This window comes from Trichosurus vulpecula, chromosome 4 (assembly GCF_011100635.1).
Source record: "Trichosurus vulpecula isolate mTriVul1 chromosome 4, mTriVul1.pri, whole genome shotgun sequence".
NCBI classification, from domain to species: Eukaryota; Metazoa; Chordata; class Mammalia; order Diprotodontia; family Phalangeridae; genus Trichosurus; species Trichosurus vulpecula.
Window position 1 is genome coordinate 82,623,145 of NC_050576.1, and position 26,715 is coordinate 82,649,859.

The 26,715-nt window shown below is 36.2% G+C and overlaps 1 protein-coding gene across 1 annotated transcript in view; it reads left to right on the forward strand.

Moving 5' to 3' along the window:
• The window catches only part of PLA2G4A (phospholipase A2 group IVA), a 165,248-nt gene extending 158,272 nt beyond the window's left edge, over positions 1-6,976 (forward strand). The window contains exons 16-18 of the mRNA XM_036753292.1: positions 1,354-1,549; positions 2,418-2,575; positions 6,378-6,976. Coding sequence (XP_036609187.1) covers positions 1,354-1,549; positions 2,418-2,575; positions 6,378-6,509 — 486 coding nt within the window. The 3' untranslated portion in view covers positions 6,510-6,976. The remainder of the gene's footprint in view (positions 1-1,353; positions 1,550-2,417; positions 2,576-6,377) is intronic.
• Positions 6,977-26,715: the final 19,739 nt, after the last annotated feature.

The following is a 26,715-nucleotide window of genomic DNA, read 5'->3' on the forward strand; positions in this document are numbered from 1 at the left end:
ATTCAAATAAAAAATATGTAAGAAGAGAGGATTAAAAAACCCAACATTTCCTGTGATTGACTTCATGGAAGTATGATTCTTTAAATGACCCCCAAAAAGTGCTTCTAAAGGTAAACTTCTGGCACATTTCTATAATTTTGCAGTACCTGGCTGGAAATCAAGTTAAATTAAATGAAAAAAATAAAAATCTGGCAAGAATTCTTGGACCAGTAATAATGTGTCAGAGTTTTACTCCTTCTGTAAAAAGACATCAAATATCATAGTCTGACTCCTCTGACTTACAGTCATCCCTCCAACTTTAAATTTGTGACTTTTTAAATGCAGTCCCTCAGGATCTCGTAAACGGAAATCTCTAATCTTCCTGACTACCAATAAGAAAGGATCTATCTAAAAATAGCTTGTTCTTTTTTTTTCCTTATGAATTTCACTTTCCATTTTCTTTTATGCATCCAAGCAGTAAGGGAAATATAACTAGTCAGGTTATTGAGTCATTATGTTCAAATCATTAGCCTTTCTTTCCTCCTTTCCCATACTCCTGTCTCCTTTTGGTTTTGCCTTGAATAATCCTGAATGGATATTAGTAGTTGTGGCTGTTTGTGTAGATATAACAAACTGGTCAATGACTCAATTCATTTCTTTTAAAATTTATTTTTCTTATTTTTATTAAGTGTTTAGTGTTATTCCCCCAACCCCCAAGTTTAAAATAAGAAATTGATCATTCGCAGAGTGGACTTTTCACTGACAACCACTGTGATGTTGGGTATTTATTATCTTTGGAAGTATTATTGGGGAAAAACCAGCTTAGAATTTATAATTTGATAGCTTCTCATAGACATAAATAAAGTTGAACTGAGGGTAATTCAACTTAATAAGTACACACAGTTAAGTGCCTATACGCTGTGTATAAAGCACTGCTTTATGTACTGGCCGCTTATAATAGGAAACAATCCCTACCTTCGTAGTGCTTACATTTCTCTGAGTGTGTTCATAGGCTCACATAAAAAACATATTTGACATCTAGCGTAGTGTTGTTTTCTTGGCTATGATTCCATCTGCAAATTTATTTTTTCAGGGTTGGGTGATGGAATGTGTAATGGGGATTATTGAGATAATATTCAAATATAAGTTCCATAAATTTTCTTAGGAGAAGTCTTGGTTAAGATCCTAGCTATGAAGTGTTTAAACTTTATTTTAGTGGTATAAAGCTACCTTCTGGAGTTAGAAAACATATTGCTCAAATAAAGAAGGTATATGACGGGGTCCTTATCTCTTCTTGAGTGTTTAGACAGTGAGAAGAAAGACCTGGGAAAGAGATGACTTCAGGTGTCACAAATATTTCTGTTTTCTCCCTAGGAAATTCTGCTTGCTGAAAAGTGGGCTAAAATGAATAAGCTTTCCTTTCCAAAGATTGATCCTTATGTGTTTGACCGAGAAGGTCTGAAGGAATGTTATGTCTTCAAACCCAAAAATCCTGATGTAGAGAAAGATTGCCCAACCATTATCCATTTTGTTCTGGCCAATATCAACTTCAGGAATTACAAAGCTCCTGGTGAGTTGGGAATGATTTATGGAAATTTCTATCAAACGGACATTTTTTTTTCTTTTTTTGAGGGGTATAGCAGGGCAATGTAGGAGGTCAGAGGCGGGAACTAGCTTTAAAGTACGGCTTGTGTAAAAAGATCTGGAAGCTTTCATCAACTAAAAGTTCTATGTGAATCAGTGGTGTGACATGACAGCTAGAAGAGCTAATGTAAACTTAGGCTAATTTAGTAGAAATAGAGTTTTCCCAATAATGGAAGAAATGGGTCCTCTGTATTCTGTGAGTCAGTTCCCGTCTGCAGAGTATGTTGAAATATGGACCCCCTGCCCCCACTCCAGGAAGATAATTGATGATTGGTAATCTAAATAGTGTTAAAAGAGAGAACCCAAAGACCATGAGGAATGATTTAAAGAATTAGAAATATTTAATAAAAGGAGATATTTCAAGGAAACCTAATAGTGATCACCAAATATTTTATGGATTATCATCTATAAGATGGAGAAGACTGAGTTGCCCAAGAGGAAGAACTGGTACCAATAAGTAGAAGTTATTTGGAGGCAGGTTTTAGGTTAACATAAGGATGTACTTTTTTAAGTGCTTCTTAACAATTCAATTTATCAAACAATAAAATAAGCTAGTTAACTGACAAAGGAGTGAGTTTACTTACCGGGTAAGTATTCAAGTAGAGATTGAATGATTTTTAGCAGAAATGATGTAGAAAGAATTTCTTCATTGGTGAAGAAATTAGCCTAGACACCCTGTAAAAATTCTTCCAAATTTAAGTTTGGAAAATTCAACACGGGTGTTAGTTGGCATTTAGAAATGGTTTACTCTTTGTAAATTAATAGCATCATTTGTATCCATTCTGTTGCCATAGGAATCCCAAGAGAAACACAGGAAGAGAAAGATTTTGCTGATTTTGATATTTTTGATGACCCTGAATCTCCGTTCTCCACATTCAACTTTCAATATCCAAATCAAGCTTTTAAAAGACTTCACGATTTAATGCATTTCAATACATTGAATAACATCGATGTAAGTATCATGTTAGACCTTCAGTAAAGCTGGATTATTTCTAAGGAAGATACACAGAATGAAAACTAATTTAAGTCATTTAAATATACAAATAGTCATCTTAAACACAGATACTGCTAACCTTTGGGAGGGGGTAGCAATAATATTCTGTGTGTGTGAATTCACAGCCAAAGTAATACACCAGCTTGGTCATGTCTTCAAAAGTAAAGTTTCAAAGAAAATACAACTTTACAATTAAATGTTTCTTTGGCTTCCTGATATTATTATTTTATCATGTAGTAGGTCATAATTAATACTGTTTTTATAAGCAGAGGGCAACTCTGGGGATTTTGTCATTCTTCCTCCATTGTGGTTCTACAAAATCAGTCTTTAAAGAGTTGATTGACAGAAAAAGTAAAGATAAAATAACCTGTGATTTGTGAAGTTATAAGGCTCAAAATTACTACTTTGACCTTGAAATCCATAACAACTTCAAGGAGAGCTGGAAACTTGAAGATACTGTCATAATTCATCTAGTGGAGTGTAAGAGGCGTCAGGAGAATATAAACTTGAAGATAAGGACTATTTCATATTTATCTTTGTATCACCAGTATCTACCACAATCTTTGGCATACAGTAGGTGCTTAATGAAGAATAACTGAATGGACTGCTTGATGAAGTACAAGTCAGGTGCATATATTTATATAGATAAACATATATTGGGCAGATATAATAGGCTACAGATTTTACAACCAGATTGCATAGATTATGCCTGTGTAAATTTACCATATTACTCATAGAAAAATAAAAATGACATTAACTAATTCTGCATAATTGATACGCATTTCTCTCACTGTAATTTTGATTTGAAATCTAATGAATACTTTGTTCCAAGTATTGGCTATTATTTATAATCATTCAATTCGAGCTGGCTGTAATCTATTACTTAGGCCCTGAGTCAGCCTGTGTGCTATTGTGGGCCTTTACTTTAACTTCTTTTATGCACCTCATTTCCTCAATTGCATTGCAGACTATTGCTATTGTTTTTGAACATCTGTTTTTAAAACTTTGAGTTCCAAATTCTCTCCCCTCTTCCCTCCCCATCCACCCTCCCTAAGAAGGCAAGCAATTCAACATAGGCCACATGCATATCATTATGTAAAACCCTTCCACAATACTCATGTTTGAAAGACTAACTATATTTTGCTCCTTCCTAACCTATCCCCCTTTATTGAATTTTCTCCCTTGACCCTGACCCTTTTCGAAAGTGTTTGTTTTTGATTACCTCCTCCCCCTATCTGCCCTCCCTTCTATCATCCCCCCTTTTTTATCTTCTTCCTCCTTCTTTCCTGTAGGGTAAGATACCCAATTGAGTATATATGGTATTCCCTCCTCAGGTCAAATCCGATGAGAGCAAGATTCACTCATTCTCCCTCACCTGCCCCCTCTTCCCTTCCTACAGAACTGCTTTTTCCTGCCACTTTTATGTGAGATAATTTACCCCATTCTATCTCTTCCTTTCTCCCTCTCTCAATATATTCCTCTCTCATCCCTTAATTTTATTTTTTTTAGATATCATCCCTTCATATTCAACTCACCCTGTGCCTTCTGTCTCTCTGTCTCTTTCCCTCTCTCTCTCTCTCTCTCTCTCTCTCTCTCTATATATATATATATATATATATATATACATACATACATATATACACACCTACACACACACATATATACACATACATACACACACACATACACACACACACACACACATATATATATATATATATATATATTCCCTTCAGCTACCCTAATACTGAGGTCTCATGAATCATACACATCATCTTTCCAAGTAGGAATGTAAACAAAACAGTTCAACTTTAGTGAGTCCTTTGTGATTTCTCTTTCTTGTTTACCTTTTCATACTTCTCTTGATTCTTGTGTTTGAAAGTCAAATTTTCTATTCAGCTCTGGTCTTTTCACTGAGAAAGCTTGAAAGTCCTCTATTTTATTGAAAATCCATATTTTGCCTTGGAGCGTGATACTCAGTTTTGCTGGGTAGGTGATTCTTGGTTTTAATCCTAGCTCCATTGTCCTCCTGAATATTGTATTCCAAGCCCTTCAATCCCTTAATGTAGAAGCTGCTAGATCTTGGATTACTCTGATTGTGTTTCCACAATACTCAAATTGTTTCTTTCTGACTGCTTGCAGTATTTTCTCCTTGATCTGGGAGCTCTGGAATTTGGCAACAATATTCCTAGGAGCTTTTTTGGGGGGGTTCTTTTTGAGGAGGCAATCCCTGTATTCTTTCAATTTCTATTTTACCTTCTGGCTCTAGAATATCAGGGCAATTTTCCTTGATAATTTCTTGAAAGATGATATCTAGGCTCTTTTTTGATCATGGCTTTCAGGCAGTCCAATAATTTTTAAATTATCTCTCCTGGATCTAGTTTCCAGGTCAGTGGTTTTTCCAATGACATATTTCACATTGTCTTCCACTTTTTCCTTCCTTTGGTTCTGTTTTATAATGTCTTGATTTCTCCTAAAGTCACTAGCTTCCACTTGCTCCAATCTAATTTTTAAGGCAGTATTTTCTTCAGTGGTCTTTTGGACCTCCTTTTCCATTTGGGTAATTCTGCCTTTCAAGGCATTCTTCTCATTGGCTTTTTGGAGCTCTTTTGACATTTGAGTTAGTCTATTTTTTAAGGTGTTACTTTCTTCAGTATTTTTTTGGGTCTCCTTTAGCAAGTCATTGACTTGTTTTTCATGGATTTCTTGCATCACTCTCATTTCTCTTCCCAATTTTTCCTCTACTTCTCTAACTTGCTTTTCCATATCCTTTTTGAGCTCTTCCATGGCCTGAGACCAGTTCATGCTTTTCTTGGAGGCTTTTGATGCAGGCTCTTTGACTTTGTTGACTTCTTCTGGCTGTATGTTTTGGTCTTCCTTGTCACCAAAGAAAGATTCTAAAGTCTGAGACTGAATCTGAGTGCGTTTTCGCTGCCTGGCCATGTTCCCAGCCAACTTACTTGACCCTTGAGTTTTTCAGCAGGGTATGACTGCTTGTAGAGTAAAGAATACTTTGTTCCAAGCTTGGGGGGATGTGCTATTGTTTTCAGAGCTATTTCTATACAGCCAGCTCTGCCACACCAGCACTCCTCCTTTCCCATGAACTGCCAGCCAGGACCTGACTGGGATCTTAAGCAGACTGTGCACTCCTGCTCTGATCTGTCACTTAATTCCTCCCACCAGGTTGGCCTGGGGCTGCAAGCAACTGCAGCTGTAGTTCTGTAGCTGCACTACCCCTGCCGCCACCGGCATGGTGGCCAAACTGCGAACTCCTTCTACTCTGTCCCCCGCAACTTTTCCCACTAACCTTCTCTGTTGTCTTTGGTGTTTGTGGGTTGAAAAGTCTGTTAACTACCACAGCTCACTGATTCAGGGCGTTAGGGCTTGTTCCTCCCGGCTCCTGGTCTGGTTGGTCCTGCTTCCGCTGGCACCGGGCTCTACTCCCCTCCCCTCCGAGTATGATAGGCCTTATCCAGTGACCATCCAGGCTGTCCTGGGCTGGATCCCTGCTTCCCTCTGCTATTTTGTGGGTTCTGCAGTTCTAGAATTTGTTCAGAGCCATTTTTTATAGGTTTTTGGAGGGACCTGGTGGGGAGCTCACGCAAGTCCCTGCTTTCGAGCTGCCATCTTGGCTCCACCCACAGTGACTGTCTTTTTAAAAAGATTTCAATTATTCTATCTCTAGCACTCCACACAGTACCTTGCATGTAGGAGGTGATGAGTACACGTATTGAATGAATCTGTTGTTTCTGTTTTGCAGGTGATAAAGAATGCCATATTTGAGAGCATTGAATACAGAAGACAGAACCCATCTCGTTACTCCGTTTCCCTCAGTAGCATTGAGGCACGAAGATTCTTTAACAAGGACTCCCTAAACAAGCCCTCAGCATAGGTCGTGTGCTGGAAAGTACATCTATGCTATAGCAGTTTGCAATATTATAACAACTGGATTTGGCACAAGGTGTCATCGCTCTATGGAGCCTGGATGGCATTAAGATGAACAATGATTTTGCTGCATGAGAATAATACCATTGTTGTCTTTTGGAATTGACAAATGTCATTCGTTATGTGAACACATGCTTATTCACGTATTCAGTATGAATTTCCAAATGTACTGTAGAAACATATACTGAATTTTTAAACATTCCTCACCAGCTGTTTTATTCACTGTACTATTTTTTTTAATGTTGATTCTTTTTAGAGTATTTGACAGGATTGATGTCAAGGAATACTATTTTATGTGGAGTACAAATTTTACCCACTGACTAGATTTATCATCCTTTGGGACAACACTATTTCTTATTTATGTATACAGAAATGTAATAGATGTCTTTAGCAATATAAAATTATTCTGTGAAAGATTTTTTTTAAAGATTCATTGTGTCAGCACTTTTAGTGAAATAGTCCAATATTATTACAAAACCTCAGATCCTCTGTCCCCAAAGCAAGAGGCCAAAATTGAACATAAATAATAATATCTCACATTTGTATAGAACTTCATGGTTTACAAAGCACTTTCTTCACAATAGCCTGATGAGGAAGGTAGAGAGGGTGTTTTTACTCCTACTTTACAGATGAGAGAACTAGGGTCAGTGAACCTGAGTGACTTGCCCTTGGTTACACAGCTAATCAGGGCTAGGAGTCAGACCTAGATTTCTGGCTCTAACTCTGCTCTTCCTTTGACTACTCCACACTAACACCTCACCTCTATCACCTTCAGGCTATTTCTCTTCAGAGTTCCTGTGATTTGCCTTTATTAAACAAATAGTGCACATACCAAATCAGGAACCAGGAAGCAGAATTATTAAAGCAGGTTTATGTTGCATGCTTCCCACAACTATTGCCTCTCCACTGAAGAGAACAAGTTGTTTTTTTTTGTTTTTATTTTTATTTTTTCTTTGTTTTGTTTTGTTTTCTCCCAGAAAATTACTTAAGGCAGTGGTAATGACAGAAACAATCTGCTTATGGCAGTCCAGCTTTCCTATTCTCCTCTGAGATTATCTATATCATAAAGGATCACTGAATTTCACTGCCCCATTGCTGTTCCTTCTTCTGATCCCCTGAGCTACAGCCTTGATATTTGCAGAATATGGCCCTTCTCTTCTCCTTTTGACTTCCCTCATTCTTCCTCTTTTCATTTATTATTTTGCTTTTTAACTAGATAGCTTCCATTCATTCTTCCTCTTCTTTTCCACATTCTTTCCCATAATCTGTTTCTCTCTTTGTTTGTGTCGATCTCTGTCTGCTTATCTGCACCTCTGTCTCTGTCTCTCTTTCCCCTCTAGATTAAGACATGTAAGAAACCTCAGAGGTCCTTTAATCTGTCCCCTTGCCCCCGTTATACAGAAGGAGAAAATGAGACACAAAGTGAAATCATTTGCGCAAGGTCACACAGGAAGTAAATAGCAGAGATGAGATTTAATTCTAGTTCCTATAATTTCAAAACTGGTGCTTTCCCTATGTGACCAAACTACCATAATGCTCCATTAAAGAAACTTCTATTTTCAAAAGCTTTTTCTTATAGATTGTCTCATTTAATATTCACAACATGCATGTGTGAAAGACAGAGGTATGGAGTTGTAAGGGATTTCCTCTGGTTCTCTAAGTTGGCCTGATGGAACCTACATTTTCTGGTTTCTAGTTAAGTATTCTTTCAACTACTCCAAACTGCTTTGATGCATCAATTAAAGAACAGATAACTCACTATTATTTATAGGCTGATTGTTGAATTTATTATTTTGGGGCTCTTTATTGTAGTTTAAAAGAAGATGTTTGAGAATTCAAGGGAATTCAAAAAATGTGACAGGTTTAGAGGCATCAGGTCACAAGAGATGCAAAGAAAATCTCAAAATCAGGAAGACCTGGCTTCAAGTCCTGTACCTGATTGCATGACTGTATCCAAGTCATCTAACTTGTAGGTGACTCAGACAACTCTAAGACTATATGTTGCAAGTGGGGATCTATGTTGTTTGAAGAAATAGCCTCAGTTAACATTCCCTTAAAGTAATGAAATTACAGTCTTCTCAGGGTTGGGCCTCTAAAGTACACCATGTAAGTTACTACCTCAGCCAATCAATCAATAAACATTTATTAAGGGCCCACTATGTGCCAGACAGTGTGCTAAATTCTCGGGATACAAATAGAACCAAGGCTTCAAGGAGCTTCCAGTCTCTCTACCTTCCCTGCCTCCTTGTAAGGTTAGTTCTGACAGGATCCTCAGTCACTTGACAACCATCACAATCAAGGACACAGGATCAAGGATGTAGTTTGATCATTTCTCCTAGTTCCATGCTTTGTGGGAAAGGAAAATTGTAGGTCAATGTTACCTTGCAAATATTTTTCACAAACTATGCAATTCACCACAATCCCACGTACTCATAACCAGAAAACTGTTCATTGCAGCCCTGAATTCTCCCAGCTGTTGATTATCAGTCAGACATGCCTTTCATGATTCTAGCCCCTGTTCCTGCGATAAAAAACAGCCATCTTCCAACAAAAAAGATTGAATTCACTAACAATGGATAATGGGTGAGAGTGTGATGTCATGGAGAGGGCCCAGCGTTTGAATCTAAGCACCTAGGTTTGATCTCAGATGTGTCTCCTACTACCTGTGTGACCTTGGGCACATTGTAAAATCTCACTGCATCTCCTTTTCCTCAACAACTGGGGTTGTATTAGAGGATCCCTCACCAAGGTTCCTCTAAATTTATGACCCTGTGATTCTCACGAAGTAATAGATTGAAAATTAGCATAATGTGACAATGACCATCAAAATTATTCTGAAACCACTCCCTAATTGGTTTTTTTGGGGGTGTGGGCTCAGATCCTCACATCTTTCAATCTCTGGCTATTTAAGGAATACATTTTGAGCAGGATATCATAACCAGTACAGGGCCCCGATCTGAAAGAAATTTTATAGAAACGAGAAAGAATAACATTTTCTCTAAGATATACAAGAGATGAAGCACACAGTAACATATGGAAATATCCAATTGCCAGCAGCTATATAGTTATTGATGCATTCACCAAACATTAGACCCCTTTTGTATGTTGACAACTGTGTTAAGCATTGCAAGAGGTAGGGCTTGAAATGATAAATGCTTCCTTGCTACTATAGATCCTACAGACTAGCGTTATAGACCAAAGGTTTGGAGTAGTTAAAGTGACCAGAATCTAGTGGGATTCATCTGGGGAGACTTCATGAAAGGAATAAGTGTTTTGAAAGAGAGAGATGGAATGTTTTAGAAGAGAATGGAGGGCATCCTAAATCCCCTTCGCTGTTTTAGCATCATCCCATGGGGCTCATGGAAAGTGGAGTAAGTGAATAAGTGAATGGCCAAAGATACATTGACTTTATTCATACTCCTTTCTTCATTTGATGCAAATGTTCCTACTGGTATCAGTATTATCATTTTTAACTTGGTACCCACTGTAGTTGTTTGCATACACACCCACACCCACCCACACACCACATTTATGCTCTGAGTACAATGCACTTGATTTGTAACTAATGTCATGGTCAAGTTCGAGCACCTGCATCTTCATCCCAATTAGCATCACCTGCAGCCAGTCAGCACTTTTTGTCTATACTTTTCACAACAAACCAGACTTACAAACATAGACTCATTTATCAAAAGGGTTATTGTTAATCAGATGGATGTGCTGTTATGTGAATTAGAGCCACATTTTTAATTGTCGAAAATGTGCAAGCCCCTGAAAAGTGTTTGCAATGAATTTTTCTTCCTAGACATTGTCTTGATACTAAATAAATCTACCAGGTGATTAATAAATGCCTCCAGTATTGATGAATAGATTTTTTCCCTGTTTAACTTGCAACCCCTAGAAAATTGAAAGAAAATGGAGGCAATTATCTTAGCACCCTATCTGTTAAATTGTCACACTAAAAGGCAAATGAAAGTTGATACACCAGAAACCATAGCAGTGAATTACACCATTGCAACCAGGGTGGTGTACCTACACAGAAATTGCATGGTGTCAGAATGCAGAATTGGAAATTGAAAATGATGCATGGTTGGGTGCTTGTTCTTGGCTTACATCTTTGTTTCATTGGAAAAAAATGCCAGACCACCATATATGGTCTACTCTAATTATTTCAGCCCTTCATTTTCAACAACATGCTCGTTTAATGCATACAATATATAGAGCAATGATTCAGGAATGGAGAAGATACAAAGACAATCAGAAGTAATTTCTGTCCTCGAGGAGCTTACAATTTAACATGAGAGAGAATGCACAGAGGTGTCTAATATAGAGGAGAGTCAACTAACAAATAATGTTGTAGGCACTGTGTTACATGGTAGGGATACAAAGTCAAAAAGTAAAGAGGCTAAATTCTATCATGGCAAATGCATAAGGGATGTAGAATAAAGTGATATCTATGAGAGTGAGACTTCTAAGAAAGGAAAATAATTTTAAGTTCATGGAAAAGGATAGTCTTCAAGAAGAAAGGGAGATCCAAACTGGGTCTTAAAAGATGGTTAACTTCAACAGGGATATGTGGGATGCGGAGAGGAGAGCATTACAAGCATAGAGGAATAGTAACATAAGCAAAGGCATGAGAAAGCAAAGAATGGGTTTGGAGAATTGTGAGTTTAAGTACAGAGAAAGAATAATTGTAGTTGGCAAAAGTAACTGAAATATTTAAAATTGTTTTGATCAGCCCCAACCTTTCCTTTTCTTTCTACATATTCCCCCCCCTCCCCATTCCTAGTAGTCTTTGTGTTCCCTGTTTAGGTATTCAGACAGATGGAGCTCCTCTCTACTTAGTCTATGTAGCTTCTCTTTCTGACTTTGTTTTCTTTAATCCTCATATTACACATTGGGGATATGACAAAGTCCCAAAACAGTTGTTCTATTGCAGTATGCATTAGCTTTTGATGGGAAAGTGGTTTCTGATCAAATTTCTGAGTACTCTGCTCCCCTCCATACTTTACTCCCTGGTTGTCCTAATTCATCCTTAAATGCTTTCATTATACATTTTGCCAAACTTTCTGGAAACTTGTTTCCTCCTTTCATTTACTATTTTTATGAGGCAATCCTACTCATAATTTCCCACTATATTTTTCTGTAATATTTTATAAGATGTTTAAATTTGAAATCAACATTGCTCTTGGTTTTCATGTGTTTCTTGGCAAAGCAATCAGGTGCTGCTGCTGATAGGGTTCTTAGTTTCTTTTGGCCTCCTTGTAGCAATTGATTTACATGGGTCAAACTTCCTTAAGATATTATGATAGTTTTTATAAATGCCTGTTCTTTTATCCATTGCCCATTTTCTAAAAAAAATGTGAGTATATTAATATCTTGTTTAAATAGATCAGGTTAGAGTTGGTTTCATTTCATGATATATCTTTTTCTCATTTTTATCTTCTAATTTGTAGTTGTCTTTTTTTAAATCCTTACTCTTACAACTCTATGGGACTTAGAAATATCCTTTATTTCAGGAACCAGTTGCTTCCTGTAAAATTGCAATCACCACCTTTCTAAATATTATTTGGTACTGATTATAGCCAACACTTCCTGACTTTTTTGGGAAGAAAGTAGTTCTAAATTGTAAGTGGGTAGAGGCTTCTGTGTAGTGGACAACTTTGGACTCTTTTTGTTCCTTAATCTTGAGTCAAATTTTCCAACATTTTTTACTATGTTGTTGTACCCAATCTTGCCTTGAAATTACCTAGTAATGTCTATGCTGGTTTAATTTTTTAATTTTTTAAAATTCATTTTGAACTTAAATACAAAAAGAAAAAGAGCATTTTGATGTGCACAGCACAACACAAAACAGAGGATCCAGTATGAAACCATGCCTCTTCATTTCTTACTGTTTACTTTAAAAAACCCTATGTAACAAATACTACACATCATTGATTAATTTGAAGGAGTATAATGAGTTCTCCATTGAATTTTTCTATATTTGCATCTTAAATAAATTTTAGCAAATAAACTACAATTATCGTCATGGTAGTCTTTTTATGTGTTCTAAAATGTAAAATCATCCAATGACACAAGAAATGACTTCTCTTCTTGCCATTGAGTTTACAGTAAAATGACACCTACCAACTTCTTTATTTGGCTCTCCCCAATAACCTAACCTCCCAATAATGCCAACTTCCTTTTGTCTTCTGGTTTCACTTGTGGTAAGGATTCTTAACCTTTCTTCTATCCTGGACCCCTTTGGCAGGCTAAGGGAGCCTATGGATCTCTTCTCAGAATAATACTTTTAAATAATTGAAAGAAATGTTCTTCCATTTAGAGATTAATAAAGATCTGATTTTTAAACGTCATATTTTCTGTGACTCCATTCCTCAAGCACTATGTCAGCTCACTGGTCATTGGACAAAGATCTTAAATTTAGGACATCAAGACATAAGTTAATGTTTATAGATAGTCCGAGAGCCATCTGATTCTCAGGACATTCTGTTTTCTTTTCTGTTATTTTGCCACCCTCACTGCATAAGCAAAAAGGGATCACATGGGATTGCTCACCAATTGTATTATTCTTAATCTCATGGGTTGCTCTGGACAGATAATTTATTACCTAGAAGTTACCTTTCCTTATAGTGATATCCCCTTCATTCTTAGTTAGGTTGAAAATATATAGTCTTTTACCAGGATCTCATGAGAAACAGTGAAGTAGCTCAGTACACAGAGTGCAAGGCCTAAAGTCAGGAAGACCTGAGTACAAATCTGGCCTCATACCCTTACGAGCCATGTGACCTTGGGCAAATCACTTAATCTCAGTTTCCTCATCTGTGAAATGAGGTAGCTTCTGATAATAGAATCTACCTCACGAGGGTTTTTTAAGGATGAAGTGAGACAATAATTGCAAAGCTCTAGTGGTTGGCACATAGTAAACTATATATAAATATTAGTTGTTATAACTGCTGCTGTTTGAAGCCTTTCCATCTTGGTGCAATCTGCCAGATCTTTATTTCCACTGACAACCCAGAGTCAGCTGCATACCATGATGTAGACCTAATTATATGATTTAAAAAGGCATGAAAAGAAAAAAATTGTGATGAAATTAAGTTGATGAAAGCTGATGGAATTTGGTGAAAGTAAGATGAAACCACTGTCCAGGTTGGCTCCCGGGAGCCATGCCTATGTCAGTGAAGCAAATATAAGTGGTAAGATGAGCTAATAAGGAAAGAATCAGTTGTTTAACCCTGAAGCCTGCTCTGGAACATGTTAATGAGATCCAAATTACAAAATGTCCTCAAGAAGACTTGGAGATGAATCTTCCTGATGCCAGGCCCTGCACTCTATCCATGGTACCACCTAGCTGCCCCATTCTTCATCTGAAGAATGTAGCTAATAATAGCACCTACCTCACAGGGTTGTAGTGAAGATTAAGTGGTTTATTAGAGGGAGGCAGTGGGTGGAGTGTGGTGACCAAAGTGCTCCATGTGGGGTCAGGAATCCTTGGGGTCTGCTTCCCCCGAGGGGACATACTTATAGGAGCAGAGGTGTAGAGCTGAAGGGGCTGCAGAAGTTATCAAACCCAACCTCCTCCTTTATAAATAAGAAAATCGAGCACTAGAGATGTGAAATGTTGCCCTGGGTCTCAGAGGTAGCAAGTGTCTGAGGTAGAATTCAAACCCAGGTCTTCCAGTCCCAAGTCCAGTACTCTAGCCTCTCCTCCAAGGGTGTCAAACTCAAATAGAAACAGGTGCCACTATTCCTTACATAAGCATCTTTGCTGGCTGTATATGGATTTAGCTTTAAAATCTAATGTCATCTCTGGTTCATTGTATTTTTAATTGTTTCGGTAAATATTCACCAATTACATTCTAATTTGGTCCTGGTAGTCTCCAGAGTCTTGTGGGCCACATATTTGATATCTCTGCTCTATAACATATTGCCTTATCTAGATTTACTTTCTGCGTGACCCTGGGCAAAGTACTTAATTTATTGAAACCTCAGTTTCTTCATCTGATTTCAATAGTTTTTCAATTATGTCCAACTCTTTGTGACGCCATTGGGGGTTTTCTTGGCAAAGACACTTGGAGTGGTTTGCCATTTCCTTCTCCAGCTCATTTTACAGATGAGAAAACTGAGACAAACAGGCTTAAGTGACTTGCCCAGAGTCACATAGCTAGTAAGTGTCTAAGACCAGACTTGAACTCAAGGAGATGAATCTTTCTGACTCCAGGCCCTGCACTCTATCCATTGTACCACCTAGTTGCCCCATTCTTCACCTGAAGAATGTTAATAGTAATAGTACTTACCTCACAGGGTTGTAGTGAAGATTAAGTGATTTTATGTACTTATATACGTATGTACAATATGCCTTTGAAAATCTTAATGCTCCACATAAATGTTAAGTATTGCAATAAAGTTGACAAGAATTTATTAAGTTCCTACTCTGTGTCAGGAGCTGTGTTTAGCACTGGGTGTACAAGAAAGACAAAAACAGCCATTGTTCTCAAGGAGCTTACAGTCTATGGGGGAAACAATATTCAAACAACTGTAGAAACTATATATACATGTACATACACATATATATATATTTGTGCATATGCGTTTATATACATATATACGCACATATGACATGTGATAATTAGGTAGTGCAGTGGATAGAACACCAGACCTAGAGTCAGGAAGACTCAACTTCCTGAGTTCAAATCTGGCCTCAGACACTTAATTAGCTGTGTAACACAGGGCGAACCACTTCACCCTGTTTGCTTCAGTTCTTCCTTGCTAAAATGAGCTGGAGAAGGAAACAGCCAAACACTCCAGTATCTTTGCCAAGAAAACCTCAAATGGAGTAGCAAAGAGTTGGACACGACTGAAATGACTGAACAAAAACAAAATAAATTGACACATATATGGTATAAATTGAATATATGCTGTTACAAATTGAAAATAATCCTATTGGGAAGGTAATAGTAACCAGAGGGAAGGAGAAAAGCTTCTAATAGAAGTTAGGATTATCAAAGGACTTTGAATGTTACCCAGAACAACTTCGTGATTGATTGATTAAGGAACTTAAAAGCTTTCCCCATATCCTTAGGGAGTTTTATGTCAGTTGCAGGCTATTGGAAGAGATAGGCAAGGCTATGAATGTAAAATATTTTCCTTGCCCATAGGATATGCAGAAAGGCAGTGATCCAGAACATATCTGTACAGCTCTACTCAAATAAAGTTATGAAGTTAGGCCATAGGATAGAGCCAAGTATATGTAAGCCAGAAGAAGCAAATGGATGAGTTCCAGACTGAAATAACAATGTTTTCTTGGAGTCAGTGCATGTTAGTCATGGTTAGTTTCAACTATCAATATGTACTCTGGACCTAAAAACAGAGCAGCTAAGAAATTTTTGACATGCTTGGATGATAGTTTTATTTTTCAGGAGACCAAGAGGGAAATTGTTATTTTTGGACATAATTATGACCGACAAGAAGGAACTATTTCTTGAAACAGAAATGATGAGAACTTGAGAGGAATAAATCTTGCAATCTTAGAATTTATGAATGAAAAGTAGAGGAAGCCCAGCATGAGCCAGATTAAAATGTAATTGAGATGAGCAGAACAAATATTTAAAAATACAATGCAACATAAATAATGTTCATTTGTGGTTTTCTCAGTCAATATATGGTCCACGGGTATCTGTTTCTATTTGACTTTGACACGCAAAAGAAGGCTAAAAAAATGAACTGACATCTGACACTCATGATGAGCTCATGTAAAACCCTCTCCCCATCCAGGGAGGCTGCACTAGTCAACCTAAGGACCCACCTACAGGCTTGCAAAAAACCCAACACCACACCCCAGTCACCCCTCCCTCTTTCCAATGTCTTGGAAATCCAGGTTCCATGCTATTGAAATTTGCTGGGACCTTGGTGGCCTATATTGTGGCAGAATTTATGTTGCAAAAGCTCTCTGCAGGAGAGCAGAGGAACAGAAGGAAGATGTGTTTGGGCTTGAAATAGTGCTTAACTCCATGCCCCAATCCCTCTCTTCCCAGACCCTCAGAGATGCAAGGAAACTACAAAGAAAACAAATGATTGGTAATGCAAATATATAGAAGTGAAGAACAATCTAGAAGAAGAGAGGCACAGCAACATTGAAAGAAAATATGCTCTCTCTCTAAGCAAAACATACTGACCTTGAAGACAGAACATATGGATACAGCCTAAGGATTTTTGTTGTTGTTCAGTCGTGTCGAACTTTTTATGACCCTATTTGGGGTTTTCTTGGCAGAGATACTGGTGTGGTTTGCCATTTCCTTTTCTAGCTCATTTTACAGATGAGGAACTGAGACAAAGAGTTAAGTGACTTGCCCAGGGTCACATGGCTAGTAAGTGTCTGAGGTCACATTTGAACTCAGATCTTCCTGATTCCAAGTCTAGAGCTCTTTCCACTGCACCACCTACGTGCCCCAGCCTAAGGATTACAAATTTCCCAGAAGAATACGAGTCAAAACACTTGAGAACTATAATAACGTAAGAAATAATACAAGACAATATAATACAAGACAGGAAATAATTAAGACAGTGTAGGATGGGGTGGAAAGACTCTGGGGGTAAAAGATCATTAAAATCTGTCATTTCACTCAAGAAAAGAAATAATATAAGAAAACCGTCCGGAACTTCTGAACACAGAAAATAAAATACCAAGAGAAGGCATTCATAGATTGCCTCCAGGAAAAAAAAATAACAGCAACAACGCCCCGCCCCCCAAACAAACAAACAAACAAACAAACCAAAACCCAAGGCTACAAACTCCAAGAGATGTAGTGGTTAAATTTAATAATTCAATTCAGAAACAAGTTCTGCAAGACAGAAGAAAGATCTGAGTACTATGCCGAGCCTATGTTGTTACTGTTCAGTCATTTCATTTGTGTCTGATTCTTCATGACCCCATTTAAGCTTTTCACGGCAAAGATACTAGACTGTTTTGCTATTTCCAGCTCATTTTACAAATAAGGAAACTAAGGCAAACAGGGTTAAGTGACTTGCCCAGGATCACACAGCTATATGTATCTGAGGTTGGATTTGAACTCAGGTTTTTCTGACTCCAGGCTGGCTGTATTCACTGTGCCAACTAGCTGCCTAGCATTATAGTACTTCTTTAATAAAAACTTCTCATTGTTAAAGTTGGAACTCTGAAGATTAGTACCCTTCCACCACACTATCTTCATCAGATTCCTGAGGATTAGCTAGAATGGTGGAAATGTCAGGTATCCCAGGGATCAATATGGAGGATAGTTCACTTATTCTTGTTAACTCTTTCTTGACCATGAAAAGAAAAAAAAAAGTTTGTTTAAATCAAGGATCAAATTAAAAATGAGTAAGATTTAATTAAGAAATGGAAAGGGTGATTTAACCCAAAAAGAGGCCATGAGGAAGGATTGATTACTCTCCTCCTTCCTTCCCCCCCACCCCAGTTCCTGGGCCCAGATTCTGTTGTGAATAATGGGGATAAAAATTCACAATGATGTGAAGGGCCTGGGGGAGGTGACTAGGAACTAAGAATATCTTTTGGGAAAGCTGAAGTAGAACTTTCAAAGCTTTATATAACAGAACTAATTCTTTAGGTAAATTAGAAGCAAGGTCACCAAAAGCTGTTAGATAGAAACCATGTATTCAGAGGCTATTAGGAACCCAGAAGGGTAACAGTATTAGAATTTATCGAGATTGTGCAAAATATTGTGCTAAATTACAAAGGAGAAATACAATGAGTGAAGATTAGTTATTTAGATGGTTTGGGATATGATTAGTAAATACAATACTCTGCCCCTGAAAGACCACTCCAGGGGTATATTTCCCAGGCTTTAGCATCTCCTGAGCTCCAAAGCAAGGGGGGGGGGGTGGGAACTTGAGACTGCCACTTGGAAACTCTCCCTATTTTTAGCCAGGGGTTAAAAGTGTAAAGCCTTGTGGATGAAAGAGGAGGGAAGAAAAGCAAGAGTGAGTTTAGGTTATGAATGCAAAAGGAATTGATTTGACTATTTCGATGATGTTTGAAAAATAATTAAAAGTTATGGAAAGGTGAAAGTGCTACCACAAACCTTTGAAAATGAGTTAATTGTTAACTCTGGATTCCAAATTTTAAAGTGCAGGTAATAGCCCTGGAAAACTGAGATTTTGATTTTGTGGTTGTAAATCCAAATTTAATTTGGTTGAGATTTGTCTTGTAATTAAATTATGATATGGTGAAATGTTTTCTCTTATTAATTGTGGCATCAAATAAAAAAAAGCTAGAAAAATGTATGGATCAGGGAAATCTGAGTTGTACCCTGGACTCAGAAATTTACTACCTCTGTGACCTTAAGCAAGTAACTTTACCTCTGTTTGCTAATTTGCAAAGACAATAGAATTAGCATCCACCTCCCAAGGTTGTTTTGGGGATCAAATGACATAATGATTGTCAAGTGCTTAACACAGTGACTGGCTTTTATTGAACACTATATAAATATTTACTATTGTGCTTATTATCATTTCTTTAATTGGATGTAATTGTTCCATATTTGATGACTCCATATCAGGTTTTAGATGTGATTAGTCTAAAATGCCAAATGTGATAAAATGAATGATTTTCTATACAGAACAGTTTGGAAATGCATTTGGTGGAATTGATGTCATCTGATGGTAATATATTTTATTTTATGTTGTCAATACAGGATTATTGTTTTTCTAAAAAAATTTTCTTATTCTGTGAGATGCCATGAGAAAGCATTCTATCAGAAATACTGTTAAATAATATCGCTTTTAATCTGGATGCTATTAGATTAAGAATTGTGCTTTTAAAGCAATGTAATAAAATAGATATCTGAAAACTGTTCAATATTTAATGAGGTATATTTTGTTTTAAAAGAGATAATCATGATGATGATATTAATAATAATAATAATAATTTACCATTTGGGGAGCTAAATGGCACAGTGGATAGAGTGCCAGGACTAGAGTCAGGAAGACCTGAGTTCAAATCGGGCCTCAGACACTTACTAGTTATGTGACACTAGGCAAGTCACTTAATCACTTAACCCTGTTTGCCTCAGCTTCCTCATCTATATAATGATCTGGAAAAGGAAATGGCAAACCTCTTCAATACCTTTGCCAAGAAAACCCCAAATGGGGTCAAGAAGAACCAGACATAACTGAAATGACTAAACAACTGTTTGGAGGAATAGTGCCCAGACCCTTTGTCTCTTGAGACTTGGTATTTGGGCATACTACTGAGATCTAAGTAGCTTTACTAGCAGTATATTTCAAAATCTAAAATACTGAAGTTTGAGGACCTAAACTTGAGAAAGTAGGATCTCCTCTTCCACTCCTTGTCAAAAGGAGGGAATTTACAAGCTTACTATAATAAAGAATGAGTTTTCATTTGAAAATCTGGAGCTATCAATTATTAAAAATTATGAAAATGTATAGGGTATGTTAATATGAGTCAATATCAGGTATTCTCTGTATGTCTGAAACTACAGGATGTGGTTAGTTTTAATTTATAAGTAAAGGATTAATGAATTGTAACTGTTTGGGAAACATGAGAAAATTAATAATACTTAATCCCTAAGCTGTGATTAGTGAAATATTACTATTTGAAGTAAAAACTCTTCAGAGTATAATTTAATATTGTTTTGATGACAGTGACAGTTGTCCAAATTCTCATGAATCCAATAGTAGAATATAGCATGTGCTCCAGTCTGAGAACTGCTACAGGTGGAGGTCTGTCCTGGGAAAAGTTGAGGGGACAAAGTTGGCATGGCCTAAGGTAAGAACTTCTTGACTAAGTTTCTCATTATGCCATTTTCTTTCAGAACAAGAAATTTACCCATGTGGTTAATTCTGAGCCTGGCTATGGTACCTAGTGAATGTGGAGATTTACTATATGGTTGGCTCTCAGGTTTGACTCATGCTGGAATCAAATGGAGCTAAGGGAGCTTCTCCCCTGTTATGGTATATATCAAGCCAGTGTGTGCCCTTAAGGGGAAGAATCTTGATACTATTATCACTATGGCCTTCCCTTTCCTTTCATAACAAATTGCTATAATCAGGGTAGGTAAGAAGTAGACATTTTGTAAGTACAATGTTAAATCTATTAATTAATAGATTGATACTCAAACATGTCTGAATTGCCATAGTAGGAAGCAAGTATGAAAAATGTTAATAATTTTATTCTGTATTTGTGGTCAAATTACAATATAGGGATGATAGACTCATCAGGGGGGAAATTATACAAAGTAATTAAACAAAGATGAAATATAAAAATTTTCTAATTAAGTGGAATAGTAAATTTTAAGGAAACAACAGGAGTAAACTTTTTTCTAAGGTATACATACATACATAAATATATATGTACATACATATATATACACATATATGTACACTGATATGTTATATACATACACATATCTACATACATATGTATATAATTGACTTCAAAATGTTAAGGATTTTTACATATAAAATTGTATTGATATTTGTAAAAAAAAATGTATCTGTTGGCCATTTTTTAAAAAAGGGTATATTTTACAAGTTGGATCCTCATAAAATTTTTTAAAGATTCTCATGTCAGGTACATGGTTTAGGTAAAAATAAAAACAGCAAGTGATATGTAAAAAATGAAATTCTCTAAAGTCTCAGGTGAATTATAGGTTTCTAATTTAATTTTCTTCTTATAGCTCTGTTGTTAATAGAATCAGAACCATAAGACTTGAACTGGTTTTCACCATATGAAATAACTATTGGAAAATGAAATATAGTAAATTGTAATAAATTATGTTAAGTCTTGTTATAGGCAGATTTTAGTAGAATTACCTAGGAATCTCTACAAGTGACCCAAACCAGAGAAACAGAATCCCCTTCAGAGCTGTCCTGAAAATAAGACCTGTTCCAGAATGTCCAAGAGAAGATATTTCTTGGGACCAGAGGACTATGTTGGACATCTGGGACTCAAGAAGCAATGATTAAATGGATATTATGAGTGGGTACTAGGATACTAGGAGACTTTATGTCATTTAATATTAATGATCATCATTGTATTGCTTTGGCCTTTTGTTTCATGGTGTTTATGCTGAGTTTTCTTCATTACCTGGGTGACATATAAACCTTCCTCTCAAAATTAGTCCATTGTGAGCCCTCTAAGTAGCTTGATCTGTAGCCTGACTTAGTTTACTTATAGAGTTTATTTAACAAGGTTTGCATATCATCATTATTGTTCTTAGACATTGTGTTAGCTCTTGTACTAGGCTATGCAAGAAGATGTTTCTCAATGGTCTTTTCTTGGTACATCATATTGACTATGAGCATGAGCACATTACAAATCTTATAAATTTGGTTTGTATGTAAGTGGTCTATGGAGGCAGTGAGCTTGTCTCTTCCCCCATAAATCAAAAAGGAATTCAGAGAATTGTGGGAATTGAGTGAACCACATTAACTCCATCTTATGATTCAGTTCTGGACCTAGCTCAGCTCCCTTTCTATTTGATTTAATGGTCTAGTCCAGTTTCTGTCTCATGAGAAAAATTTTATTCAATTATGAGAACTGTGAGAAAACTTTATTGCATTGTTTGAACCTACCTTTGCATGGCTGGAAGCTGGGCTACCTTTACCTATTGCTTAAGAACCCTTAACTAAGGACCTAAGTTATGCTGACCAGAAACCCAGTCAAATCAAAAGATTGATGCAAGGACTTTTTTCACAATTATACATCGCAGGCAACCCATTTGTCTCTTCTGAAAACTGTCCCCACACTGGTCAATCAGTTACCATTTCCTTCTTCCTTTGACTGGATACAGACACTTGTGGGAATTGGGATACCTCTTTTTCTGATTTCAGGGAATTGTACTTGTTCATTCTCCCCACTCCACCCCCAACTTGGAAAGTTTCTAATTTTTCCTCCAATTAGAAATCAGATTATATAATTTCAAATCCTGGTTCATATCCTGGTAATTGTTTGCTTTTAATGCAATAAAAATCTGTCTCCCTCAGTAATCAGGGTCTAGTGCTGAGCTGAGGAGGCCTAGTCCTGGTTTCTCATGCAACTGGCATGCATTCCTTAATAAATTTATATGCTTGGAAGCTTGAACCTGTTCCCTCATCCACATGTCACAGTCTATATTGTAGCCGCTATACCATGTGGCCGCTCATATGTGTGTGTATTCTAAGAAGAGATAAGTCTATCAAAGTCATCACACAAGTGGATGTTACTGTGTACAATGTTCTCCTGGTTCTGCTCATTTCACTCAGCATCAGTTCTTGTAAGTCTTTCCAGGTTTTTCTGAAGTCTGCTTGCTCATCATTTCTTATAACATAATAGGATTCCACTACATTCCACTACACTACATTCATACATCACAACTTGTTCAACCATTTCCCAACTTACGGGCATCCCTTCAATTTCCAATTTTTTGTCACCACAAAAAGAGCTGCTGTAAGTATTTTTGTACATGTAGGTCCTTTTCCCATTTGTATGATCTCTTTGGGATACAGACTTAGAAGTGCTATTGCTGGGTCAAAGAGTATGCACAGTTTTATAGCCCTTTGCACATAGTTCCAAATTGCTCTCCAGAATGATTGGATCAGTTCATAACTCCACCAAAAATGCATTAGTGTCCCAATTTTCTCACATCTTCTCCAGCATTTATCATATTCCTGTTTTGTCATGTTAGCCCATCTGATAGATGTGATGTGGTACCTAAGAGCTGTTTTGATTTGCATTTCTCTAATCAATAGTGATTTAGAGCATTTTTTCATATGACTATAGATAGCCTTAATTTCTTCCTCTGAAAACTGCATGTTCATATCCTTTGACCACTTATCAATTGGGGAATGACTTGTATTCTTATAAATTTGACTCAGTTCACTATATATTTTAGAAATGATGCCTTCATTAGAAACTCTGGTTGTAAAAGTTCTTTCCCAGTTTCTGCCTCCCTCCTAATCCTGATTGCACTGCTTTTGTGTGTGCAAAATCTTTTCAATTTAATGTAAGCAAAATTAGCCATTTTGAATTTTATAATGTTCTCTATCTCTTGTTTGGTATAAATTCTTCTATTCTCCATAAATCTGACAGGTAAACTATTCCTTGCTCTCCTAGTTTGCTTATAGTATCAGCCTTAATACCTAAATCATGTACTCATTTTGGCTTTATTTAATATACAGTGTAAGATGTTGGTCTACACATAGTTTCTGCCATACTATTTTCCAGTTTTCCCAGCAATTTTTGTCAAATAATGAGTTTTTGTCCAGAAGCTGGGGTCTTTGGGTTTATCAAACAGTAAATTGATGTAGTCATTGACTCTTGTGTCTTGTGTACCTAATCTATTCCACTGATCCAACCCTCTCTTTCTTAGGCAGTACCAAGTGGTTTTGGTGATTGCTGCTTTATAATACAATTTAAGATCTGGTATGGCTAGGCCACCTTCCCTAGCATGTCTTTTCATTAATTCCCTTGATACTCTGGACCTTTTGTTCTTCCAGATGAATTTTGTTATTCTTTTTTCTAGCTCTATGAAATAATTGTTGCGTTTGATTGGTATTGTGCTGAATAAATGAATTAATTTAGGTAGAACTTTCATTTTTATCATATAACTCATCCATGAGCAACTGATATTTTTCTAATTATTTAGCTCTGAGTTGACTTGTGTGAAAAGTGTTTTGTAATTGTGTTCTTATAGTTCCTGGGTTTGTTTTGGCAGGTAGACTTCCAAATGTTTTATAATGTCTACAGTAACTTTAAATGGAATTTCTCTTTCTACCTCTTGCTGTTTGACTTTGTTAGTAATATATATAGAAATGCCAATGATTTATGTGGATTTATTTTATATCCTGCAACTTTGCTAAAGTTGTTTATTATTTCAAAGAGTTTTTACTTGATTCTCTAGGATTCTCTAAGTAAATTATCATATCATATGCAAAGAGTGATAGCTTTGTTTCTTCTTTGCCTATTCAAATTCCTTCAATTTCTTTTTCTTCTCATTGCTAAAGCTAACATTTCTAGTACTATATTCAATAATAATGGTGATAATGAACATCCTTGTTTCACTCCCAATCTTACTGGAAATGCTTCTAGTTTATTGCCATTACATATAATACTTGCTGACAGTTTTATGTAGATGTCACCTATCATTTTAAGGAAGACTTCATTTATTCTTATCCTCTCTAGTGTTTTAATAGGAATGTGTGTAGTATGTTGTCAAAAGCTTTTTCTGCATGTATTGAGATAATCATATGGTTTCTGTTAGTTTTGTTGTTGATATGGTCAATTACACTGTTAGTTTTCCTAATATTGAACCAACCTCGCATTCCTGGTATAAATCCTACCTGGTCATAGTGTATTATTCTTGTGATAATTTTCCGTAATGTTTTTGCTCATATTTTATTTAAAATTTTTGCATCTATATTCATTAGGGAAATTGGTCTATAATTTTCTTTCTCTGTTTTGACTCTTCCTGGTTTAGGTATCAATACTATATTTATATCATAAAAAGAATTTGGTAAGACTCCTTCTTTGCCTGTTTTTCCAAATAATCTATACAGTATTTGAATTAATTATTCTTTAGATGTTTAATATAATTCACGTGTAAATCCACTTGGCCCCAGAAATTTTGTTCTAGGGAGTTCATTGATGGCTTGTTCTATTTCTTTTTCTGAAATGGGGTTATTTAAGTATTTTATTTCCTCTTCTGTAAATCTGGACAATTTATATTTTTGTAAATATTCATCTGTTTCCCTAAGATTGTCAAATTTATTGGCATACGGTTGAGCAAAATAGTTCCTAATTATTGTTTTAATTTCCTCTTCATTGGTGGTGACTTCAACCTTTTAATTTTTGATACTGATAATTTGTTTTTCTTCTTTCTTTTTTTAAAAATCAAATTAACTGAAGTTTATATATTTCATTGGTTTTTTTCCTAAAACCAGCTCTTAGTTTTATTTATTAGTTCAATATTTATCTTAATTTCAATTTTATTAATCTCTCCTTTTGTTTTCAATAGTTCTAATTTGGTATTTAATTGGGGATTTTTAATTTGTTCTTTTTCTAGCTTTTTTAGTTGCATGCCCAATTCATTGATCTCCTCTTTCTCTATTTTATTCATGGAAACATTTAGCTATGTTAAACTCCCCCTAAGAATCACTTCCACTGCATTCCATAAGTTTTGGTATATTGTCTCATTATTGTCATTTTCTTGGATGAAGTTGTTGATTATTTCTATGATTTGTTGTTTGGCCCCCTCATTCTTTAGGATTAGATTATTTAGTTTCCAATTAATTTTTAAGTTAGCTTTCCATGGCCATTTATTACATACAATTTTTATTGCATTGTGACCTGAGTAGGATGCATTTAATATTTCTGCCTTTCTGCATTGGATTGTGAAGTTTTTATGCTCACATGGTCAATTTTTGTGTAGGTGCCACTGCTTAGAAAAAGGAATATTCCTTTCTATCTCCATTCAGTTTTCTGCAGAGATCTACCATATGTAACTTTTCTAAAATCCTATTCACCTCCTTAACTTCTTTCTTGTTTATTTTGTGGTTGGATCTATGTAGCTCAGAGAGGGGGAGGTTGAGGTCCCCCACTAGTATAGTTTTACTATCTGTTTCTTCCTTTAACTCTCTTAATTCCTCTTCTAACAATTTGATTGCCATACCACATGGTAAATATGTGTTTGGTAATGATATTATTTCATTGTCTGTGGTGTCTTTTAGGAGGATGTAGTTTCATTCCTTGTCTCTTTTAATTAGATCTATTTTTACTTTTGCTTTGGCTGAGATCAGTATTGCTACCCCTGCTTTTTTTTTTACTTTAGATGAAGCAAAATATATTCTACTCCAACCTTTTACTTTTACCCTTTGTGTAACCCTTTGTTTCAAGTATGTTTCTTGTGAACAACATATTGTAGGATTATGTTTTTTAATTCATTCTGCTATCCACTTCAGTTTGATGGGAGAGTTCATCCCATTCACATTCATAGATATGATTACTTCTTGTCTTTCTCTCCATCCTATTCTTCCCCACCCCATGTTTGTGCTTTTTTTCCTCACTTCTCCCTTTCTCTCAACACTAGAGTTTTGCTTTTGACCGCTGCCTCCCTCAATCTGTCCTCCCTTCTATCAGCTCCCTTTCTTTCATTTCC